The sequence below is a fragment of the Sceloporus undulatus genome, chromosome 1 (genome assembly GCF_019175285.1).
Source record: "Sceloporus undulatus isolate JIND9_A2432 ecotype Alabama chromosome 1, SceUnd_v1.1, whole genome shotgun sequence".
NCBI lineage: Eukaryota > Metazoa > Chordata > Lepidosauria > Squamata > Phrynosomatidae > Sceloporus > Sceloporus undulatus.
In genome coordinates this window covers 99,726,160-99,736,582 of record NC_056522.1, presented here as the reverse complement: position 1 = coordinate 99,736,582, position 10,423 = coordinate 99,726,160, and the positions used below count along the sequence as shown (strand labels likewise).

The following is a 10,423-nucleotide window of genomic DNA, read 5'->3' as shown; positions in this document are numbered from 1 at the left end:
ATGTGTGAAGCAGAGCATTTTTTGTGGTGAGGTGAGTTGTATGCTGCCATGAGATGATGTTTAAGATGATTGGGAGGGGGGGGATGTTATTGAATCTGGTTAATTGGTGAGACTTGAACACTGGATGATCTACTTTGGAAGGCATGGGTGTAGGGTATCATTCACTATTAAACCTGCACAATGCTTTCCTTGATAGGCTGGTTTCAGAGCCTCTTATAAAGGCATCTTTACAGGTTCATTTTTTATGTTTGTTGCCACAAAACTGACAAAGACACAACTTTCATAAATTATTTCCAAACTTCTTTACTTTAAAAGACGCAAATTGTCACATTTATCTTAAAGGATTTGGCGAGCGTGTTTGTGGAAGCTAAAAAATCCTTTAGAGGTAATGCTTCAGTCATGTCATATGGAGTTCAGTTTGGAAGGCATAGGTTTTGCTCCCTGCATTAGCCTGATAGAACCAACTGTCCTCTACCACGTTTCTCCCAAAACTGACTCAAGCAATGGCCATCCCAGCTGGTCATTGCATAACAGTATGAATACAGTCGGCCCTCCACTTTCACAGGTTTAACGTGCGCAAATTTGATTATTGTGAGTTTGTCCGGGAATGGCCAGGAGGCTTTTCCCTGGTGGGGGGGGGGGAATCCCAGAGGGATGGAGCATCTGGGAAGGGCATGTGCACACACTCCTCCTGCCTTTCTGGCTTTGGCCAGTTGAGGGAACCCTCCAGCTGGGCAAAACAGGGGGAAGGCAGGAGAGGCGTGTGCACGTGCTCCTCTTTCCACCCCACACTTTGGCCAAAGCACAGTTGGCCCCCCATATTCGCAGGTTTACCACGTTCATGAGGTCTTGCACCCCTAAACCCTGCAAATGTGGGAGCAGATGGTAGTTGCTACTTGACTATGCTTATTTTCCATGTTTGTTCCCCATTTCATTCTTGTGTATAATGCTTGCTTTTAACCTTTGTTATAAACTGTAAACCATTGTGAGTGTTTGAGCAGAAAGGTGATACAAATGTAAATCTGAATAATTTGTTATTTTAGTTCAGTTTGATAGTTTTTTTTCCTCCTCTTCTTAAATTGCAGTGCATTCTGACATAACCTGTGTCAGCATGCAAGAGGAATAAAAGTATCAGTGGAAAACAGGTGTTGTGGCACTCATTAGGTGCATCTAAAGTGGCATATTAATTTTGCAATATGTTCCAAGAAGAGCAATAAGAAAAAGAAAAGAAAGGTAAGATCATCAGAATGATATATTGTATGTGAATTGGGAGTTTAGAAGTGACTTGTTTGTGTGACCCTCTGGATGCGGCAGCTAACAAGGCCAGTGCGATTTTCGGCTACATCAATAGAAGTATAGTGTCTGGATCAAGGGAATAATAGTGCCACTCTATTCTGCTTAGTCAGGCCTCACCTGGAATACTGTGTCCAGTTCTGGGCACCACAATTCAAAAAGGACATTGAGAAACTGGAGTGGTCCAAAGGAGGGCAACTAAATGGTAAGGGTCTGGAAACCATGCCCGAGGAATGACTTACGGCTGGGGATGTTTAGCCTGGAGAAGAGAAGGTTAAGAGGTGATATGTTAGCCCTGTTTAAATATTTGAAGGGATGTCATGTTGAGGAGGGAGCAAGCTTGTTTTCAGCTGCTCCAGAGACTAGAACGCAGAAAAATGGATGCAAACTGCAGGAAAAGAGATTCCACCTCAACATTAGGAGGAACTTACTGACAGTAAGGGCTGTCCGACAGTGGAACACACTCCCTCAGAGTGTGGTGGAGGCTCCTTCCTTAGAGGTCTTCAAACAGAGGCTGGATGGCCATCTGTTGGGGATGCTTTGATTTGGATTTCCTGCATGGCAGGGAGTTGGACTGGATGGCCCTTGCGGTCTCTTCCAGCTCTGTGATTCTAAATATTTTAGCACTGGAACAAGTGAGTCCTTTTAGAAAAGAAAGCACTGGTTGCTGCATTCCTCTGCCATCAACTTTTCTATAACTTTGCAGCAGAAGGTTAATTGTATTGCTTTGGATTTCTCATTAAAAGTCTGGGTGCCAGGGTAGGAGTACACCAGCCCAAGCTGCATCTTTATTGAGAAGTGGCATGTAGTGTGAGAGCCAGTGATTTGAGCATGAAGATCAGGGTATGAATTCCTGTTTGGCCTTGGAAATCCACTGGGTGACCTTGGGCAAGTTACACTTTTTCAGTCTCAGATGAGAGCAAAGACAAATCCACCTTAAATAAATCTTGCCAAGAAAACCTGGTGATAACTTCCCCCTAGTGTCATCATAAGACAGAAAGGACTTGAAGACATACAGCAACAAAGTATATAGTGCCTTGGAGTAATATTTAGACGCCTCATTAAACTTTCCACATTTTGTTGTGTTACAAGCTAGATTTGAAATGGGTTTAATTGGCATTGGTGCCACTTACTGTGTACAAGATATTAAGTATTTTGAAAGTGAAAAATAGTTTTATTGGGGCACAGAGGTTGAGTAAACAAAAACAAACTGGCACTTACTGGCTGCATAAGTATCCTCCCTCCCTTGTCTGTACTTAGTAGAAACACCTTTGGCAGTAATTTCAGCTGAAAATCTTCTCTCTGCCAGCTTTGTGCATCTGATTTCTGCAATTTTTGCCCATTCTTCTTGTCATCTCTGTTGGTTTGGGAGGGGAAAGTTGCTGATCACCACCTTGTCAGATATTCTATAATGAACCAAGGTTTATGGTTGCTTTACTTTACTCTTGTGCCACAATAAAAATAACTTGGAGCCTCACAGTGTTGAATATATTTTTATATCAAGTGATAACAGTGCCAGTCAAATCCATATCAAGGTTGTAACACAATAAAATGTGGAAAAGTGAAGGGAATAGAGTTACTACTAGTCCTTCACAGCAAAGGATCATACTTCAGTTGAATGAGTTCTTGTGTTATCTAGTCATGGGATCAAAGTGCCAGTTTCTTCTGATACTCATTACATATACCACAGTTAGGAAAGTGGATGCTTTCCAGGGGATTATGTCTTTAAGAGAAAATTTGGTAACAGAGACAAAAATAACATGGAAAGAATAGGGATAGACCACAGAAAAGAAGAGCAGTTCAACATGTCTCAGCAAACTAACAATATGCATATGTGAAGTAAAACACCTAGCTCAAGTAAGCCTTCTCATAAGTAAACAAAAACATTTTAACCTTCTAGAGAATCCAGGGTTGAGTTTTTCTTTCACCAGTCTCAACTTTACTCATGATTTCCACCAAACCTATAAACATTTTTTTAACCTGTTAATAATTATCTGATTTATACCTAGATTGCCATTCTTAATTTTAAAGACCATGTCCATGTACTGTTCTGTAAACAATACAGTAAGAGCTTGAAAGTAGTTGGTGAGGCAGGCTTACCCTTTTCTAGCTCAAGCTCTTACTGTATTGTTTATTGTCAATACTCTGTTATAATCCAATACTGAAAAACTGTTATTTTCTAATGTTCCTTCTCTAACTATCCTTCTTTACATGCTGCTAAAAAAACTTCCAGCAAGACAGAGGGTGAGGAGGAAAAGGGGACAAGGTGGGCAGAAAAAGACTGTAAAAAGGAGATTATTTGCCAGAGGCCTTCTTAATTGAAGTATACCTGTATATTAGGGCTTGAAACACAACACAGAATTTTCAGAAGACTGCCATTAGAAAACCTTTTTTTTGAAATTTAAGAATGTCAATCTAGGTATAAATCAGATAATTATTAACTGAATTTAAACCCTCATCAAGTTGGAGTTTAAATGTTTCCTGGTTATAGTAGCAGCACTGGGCTTGTAGCGTGTTTTGTAAACCATGTCACAAAGGATGCTTCATAGCCCTGAAGTAAGAATGACAAGAAGTGCAAGTTGTTCTTGAAGACTGGGAAATGGCTAAGATTTCAAAGCTGCGCTCAGCCCCTGCACTGTTGGGGAAGAGCTTTTCTCCCCAGTTCCAAACTAGAATGGGTGGGTTGCTAGAGTACTCTGAGCAACTTGGCTACCTGCCACGAAAAGGAACTCTTTCTGTCCACCACCCAGTAGAAATTTGGGCTTGGCTTTTGATAGTGCAGACAGATGCGGTGGCTTAGTGGTTAAGACACCAGTTCTGATGATCGGAAGGCCTGATGGGGTGAGTTCCCGTCACTAGTCCCAGCTTCTGCCAACCTAGCAGTTCGAAAGCATGCAAATGCAAGTGGATAAATAGGTACCATTTCGTTGGGAAGGTAACAGCGTTCGGTGCAGTCATGCTGGCCACAAGACCACTGGAGTTGTCTTCGGACAATGCTGGCTCTTTGGCTTAGTAACAGAGATGAACACCACCCCCTACAGTTGGTTACGACTAGGCATTCATGTCAAGGAAATATCCTTTACTTTTATCTTTGCTACCAGAGGCACTTGAAATAATTAGGCAAGCCAGTAACAAAGCAAACCCTTTGCCCCTTCCTTTTTCTTGGAAAATGGCAAGGTAGAGCAGTGAGCAAGGGATTATAAAGGGAAGCTACCTTAGGTTGGGTAGAAAAGCTGTTCTGAACTAGCTCCACAGAACAAAAGTATATTGGCATGTTACTGGCAATTTCTCCGATATCAGACATGTTTCAGCAATTTTTTTATTTCAGATACATGTTGAAAATTAATCTGGAGTTTATGTATTTTGTGTCACTTTTTTGTACACCCACTTTAAAGTCTTCACATGTAAGCAGTTTATAAATATGTATAAATAGTTCAAAATGTTGCCTTGAATTTAGCTAAAATTAATGGATCTTTTTGTTTTTCTCTTGCATAAACAGCAAAGTGTTAAGACACACATAAGAGAGACTGTTAGTTTTTAATTGTGGAACTACACATTCATATCAAGTGGTCTTTAATTTTAGATTTCCAAGTCCTGCTGAAAGGATAATGAAAAAGACAAAAATTATAGCCTTTAAATGAAACTATGGCCCGTTACAGACGGGCTCTTGAGGTGCCCCCATCACGTGCTAGGGGTTGGCCGGGGACCTAGCGTCCACACCGGCCTCACCCCTAGCACGTGACGGGGCCGTAATAATCGTGCCGCCCTATACATATAGGCGCCACCATTATTACATTCCGGACGCATAGCATCCGCACGTCGTGCGGCGCCTATGATGTCACAAGTGCGCCATTGGCGCTTTGCAGTGTCATAACTGCGCCGTGGGAAGAAGCGCCATTTTGGGGCTTCTTTTTTGCTCCGGCGGGAGCCGCACGGTTTGGCTGCTGCTGCTCCCTCGCGGAGCAACCAGCAGCGCCGGCAGACCTCTGCTTTTAGGCGGTCTGTAACACGCCTATAAATAGCAACAGTAACAAATAGATGTGGAATAGATAGTAGTAAAAATGCTGGCCTGATGGTCATTTGCAGATGTGCTTCCTGAAAACGCCACTTTGGTTTTTATTAATGGCATCTCTGGAGAAATACACACAGACTAATGGAAGTGGAGATCAGCCATTATCTTTTTAAATAATTAGCTTAATGTTAAACATACTTGAGTATACATTTACTTTTTGAGATTTCTCCTTAGATTGGGTGGACAACTTCCCAAGGTCTATGGGGTGTAAATGGCTGTGGGGCCACATCTCCCCTCAGATTTTAAAAAAACAACAATCCCCTCCCCAATAAAAAGCCCCCCTGATGTGTGAGACAGTTTTCCTTATGTTTCTTTGGGGAGGGGGGAAGAGATGATTTAGACTCCAGAAGAATCACTTTTCAAAAACTAAAGCAGTTCAGATGTGCCAAAAATGTGGATTTACCCCTCAAGGTGCATTTTTAACTTTATTTTAAAAAATTGAGGACATTTGATGTGGGGTAGACCTCACTTTGCCACACCATCCTAGATAGATCAGATATTAAAAGTCTTGCCTAACATCTGTGATTTTAATTCAGCAGAGAGGCTAATTTGATAAAATCAACATTAGATTAAAAGGTTGGCTTAATTGCTTAATCATCATTACTGTACTCTATTACAGTGTGCCGGGGGGGGGGGGGAGGAAAGAATAAGGCACTAATGATCAAGACTACTAATTTTTATGGCAAGGATGCAAGAGATCCACTAATTCTTTGACATAAAATGAGGTCTTAGAAAGCCATGTGGCACCTGCTGTCACTTGCACCTCAGCACATCTCAAACTTGCACCTCAACAATTCCAAATCAAATCGTGTAGTATCTTATTTAACTTTTAATTAAACCCTGCTGGACCTCATAATGTAAATCCCAAGGGTTGAACAATCTCCCAGTACAAATTCAGGAAGAAATCTCTCATGCAGAGGCAAGAACCACTGAAGCACAGTGTCTCCAGTTCCCATGCAGGCAGCAGGTACTGGAAGCCAACCAATGGTCTTAAAAACAAACAAACAAGAAGCCTTTTCCTCATCACTAATAAGCCATATGGTGATTTAAAGGGGAAAAAATCAAAATGTATCCAGATAATCCAGGACAGCCTAGAGCTACATGGCAGATACCCCTTGCCATTTTCACCAAATGACTTGTGAACCTGCTAAGTGATCTCACTATTAAACAGTAGTATAGGATCCTAAGTTGAATTTGTCCTGGCATTTGGTAGTTTGGTCTTTGGTTCTTATTCTGAAATACAAAGAATTCTAGCAGTTAGTCTTCCTAATTCTTGTTTAGTTCTTTAACCCCTGTAGTCAAACATGAGGTACATGTTCTAGTTGTAGAAAGATCCCTGCAGGATGCTGGATGAGAGAACTCACTGTAATGTTCCATAGTAACCACATTTATGGTGTCTGTGCTTATTCAGTTGACTCCTCAAGGCAGTACTTAATAAAATTAAACATTTTATATACCCCCCCCCAAAATAAGACAATTGCATTTTAGCTGTTTGAAATAGTTTCTGTAGAAGTGCATGAAAATAGTTTGAGGATAGTTTAAAATCAGCCCAAAGTGATTATTTTAAATACTGGTGTTGGTCAGAGGTGGAAGAAATCTAGGGAGGGCTATCATGGTATTTTGCCTGTAATATTTACCATGAACATATATTTAATGCCTGTAATATTTAACTCTTAATCATATTTGCACTCTGCTGTCTAGTGAGCTCTGGGCAGCATATGTTAACTCTGCCTCATTTCATCATCCTAACACCATAAGGCGATAATGAATTCACCCCCAAGTAGTAGTTGGAATTCAGTTTTTCTGTCCCATGTGTAGTTGGCTTCTGTATACAGAGATTTTATCCATGGATACCATTTTACAATGCCATTGTATTTAATGGGACTTGACCATTCATGGATTTTGGTATCCACAGCAGGTCCTGGAATAAAATCTCAGCAGATACTAAGGGTCCACTCTACATTTACTGAAGTATCCTAGTTCTCATTATCAGTTGATAAATTACTATCATTGGCTTTACCATATACTAACTGTTAGGACTCTTTCCTGCCTATGCATTTTTTTTATTTTAAAAATATTGTTATTATAAAAACTTGAGGTTAAAAATGTTTGAAAAGTTGTATCATGCCATGTAACACTTTTGCTCCTCTCTAGGATGGCTGGCTGTGGTGAAATCGATCATTCAATCAATATGCTTCCTACCAACAAGAAGACGAATGAATCATGTTCCAGTGCAGCACCATCTCTTATGGTCCCTGAATGTGCTATCTGTCTGCAAACATGTGTTCACCCTGTGAGTCTGCCTTGTAAACATGTCTTCTGCTATCTGTGTGTAAAAGGAGCTTCCTGGCTGGGAAAGCGTTGTGCACTCTGTCGGCAGGAAATCCCGGAGGACTTTCTTGATAAGCCAACCTTACTGTCACCTGAGGAACTGAAAGCAGCCAGTAGAGGAAATGGGGAATATGCTTGGTACTATGAAGGCAGAAATGGCTGGTGGCAATATGATGAACGTACCAGTAGGGAGCTGGAAGATGCCTTTTCTAAAGGTAAAAAGAGCACTGAAATGTTAATTGCTGGGTTCTTGTATGTGGCAGATCTTGAAAACATGGTTCAGTATAGGAGAAATGAGCATGGACGTCGCAGGAAAATAAAACGGGACATAATAGATATTCCAAAGAAGGGAGTGGCTGGGCTTAGGTTGGACTGCGACTCTAATGCTATCAATTTAGCAAGAGAGAGCTCTGCCGATGGTGCAGACAGTGTACCAGCTCTAGGAGCTGCTGCTGCTGCTGCTGCCGGGCAGCCTCTAGCAACTGTTGCTATTAGACCCCTTCCTTCACTAGATGGTCAGCTGACAAGTCCTGCAACGCCATCACCTGATGCAAGCACTCTAGAGAACTCTTTTGCCAACTTGCAAATAAATGGAGACAGTATGGTTGAAATGAGCCATAGGGGTGAGGGAGAGGAAGACCATGAATCATCATCTTCTGGTAGGGTGCCAGTTCTTGACACCTCCATTGAGGAAACAGAATCGGATGCTAGCAGCGATAGTGAGGATGTGTCTGCCCAACTTCAGCTGCCTGTATTCTCTGCTCAGCAGAGACATCTGAATGCAAACCAGCCAGCCTTGGATAGACCAGTGGCAGAGAGTGGGGTGGGAAGCGCCAGTGTGAGATCTAGGAGGCCTGATGGACAGTGCACAATAACTGAAGTTTAAATCTAGAGCCATGTTTTAAAAACTCAGTCTTGTACTTGTACATCCTGTCTGTGTTGGCATTGCACTCCAGCCTAGCAGTGTATTTAAAGTGTTTCATTGTGGGAGAAGGGGGACGAGAAAAGCAAACACGATCATCCAATTTACAAGTAGTCTCTTAACATGTCTTGGCTGGAAGACTCAATGTTAAAAACAACTGGGTACATGTTAATGGTTTCACAACTCCTTAGCAATACCCAGTTTTGTAAATGTCTCATATTTTATTTTGTAGTATATTCCCTTCCCCCAGTAAAAACCCCATTTCACTTTTGACCAATGTATACCCAGTGTACAATTTGGAACTGTCATTATTTGTTGCGTTAAGTATCTTTACTATCTGCATGGATTGGTGTATGGAGAGTATTAAAACAAACTGGAAATGAAAAAGAGTTTGAATTGGAGCAGGATGCTTAATTTTAACATAAAGTAGGTGTGACTTCTGAAACTCAGATGTTTTACTAAAACAAATCATCTTCCTGACTGAAATGTAAAATAATTTCTGTTGCAGAGTTTTACTTGTAAGCACTTCATGGTGTCTTCATTGGCTTTGTGTCTAGTCCCTGTAGCTTGTTTGCGTCCTTCTCGTACTGTCTTGGTTTTGTTACAAAATTTATAATTTAATAAACTACATTTTATCAACCATCTGAGCTGTTTCCACATGGGATGGTACCCATGTCACATTGAATGCAGTTCTGAAAAAAGATGGAACTGACTGTATGACTAAGTACATTTTTTTTGACAGAGATTATTGTTTATGAGGAAAATAAAGACTTTTCCACATTAGGTCCTGTAGAAAGTGGCTGCCATTTTTTGAAAAGACAATTTGGGTGCTGTTAAGTCATTTGTTTCTCCTGACATGCCTATTCCCATATGATTGATAGTAGAAAATTGTTGTAGTGAAATTTCCAAAATAGTAACCTGTGGCTTGGCTTTCTGCTAGAGCACCATCTGTCAGAATGTATTTCCCTGTCCGTATCTCACAGTTAAATAAGGTATGTCAGGAGTTTTTAATATATATTTTGTAGTAGTGCAGTGCAACAGTCAGACCTATATGATCTCACTGCATAGATCTTCCAGCAATATAACCAGAAATAAGATACCCATACTGTGGTCCCTAGAAGGGTAATTGAGAAAATAGTGCTAACCATGCTGTTCACTGCTGGTAGTAGAACGGTTGACATTCAACAGTACATTCTGCAGACTATATGAAAGCAATAAGCACCTTGTTTTGAGAACCCTTTTTACAGCAGCTGCTTTTTTTTCTTTTAAGTTGTTAAAGATGCAAAAATGATACTTCTGTCACCTGTGTTTTTCAGTGAGGATGTCTTAATAGCTGTCTCCTTTCAATGTAGTGACTGTAGTGTTCAGTACCTGGAAATGAAATTACAGTAGCCCTTAAACTGCCAGTCTTTTATTTCAGGCACTGCCTTATTCTATCATTATTGGTGGTCGACACTCAGCGTTCTGCCAGAACTCTGCATGAGCCTTATATGGGGTAAAACCTTTACCGGTGTTAGGTTGAACCACATAAAGGAGATTTTATTGTGTCTCAAGTGGAAATCATGTATGTGTAATCACTTAATTTCTACTGATTTTGTGTAGCAGCTCTCTAAAGCCATAGTCTGCATGATCATCAAATCATGGTAACCAACAGTAGGATTCAGGAAATGCCTGACATCCCCATTCAATGCATCTGAATGGTTATAATAATATATAAATTTCTTCTGTTTGTGTGTGAGTGACCGCCTTACCAAATGATTGAGTAAAATGTGGAGCAGTCCTAGTGTTTTATTTTCTGCACACAA

General features: G+C 40.8%; 1 protein-coding gene across 1 annotated transcript; it reads left to right on the top strand.

Annotated features, from left to right (window-relative positions):
• Nucleotides 1-1,123: 1,123 nt before the first annotated feature.
• On the top strand, nt 1,124-9,401 carry RNF146 (ring finger protein 146). The gene is made up of 2 exons (XM_042453180.1): nt 1,124-1,233; nt 7,520-9,401. Exon 2 carries the CDS (start codon nt 7,521-7,523, stop codon nt 8,580-8,582), a length of 1,062 nt encoding a protein of 353 aa, XP_042309114.1. The 5' UTR covers nt 1,124-1,233; nt 7,520; the 3' UTR covers nt 8,583-9,401.
• Nucleotides 9,402-10,423: the final 1,022 nt, after the last annotated feature.

Coding starts and splice junctions, on each gene's coding strand:
- RNF146 (XM_042453180.1), top strand. CDS start 7,521: ATGGCTGGCTGTGGTGAAATCGATCATTCAATCAATATGCTTCCTACC.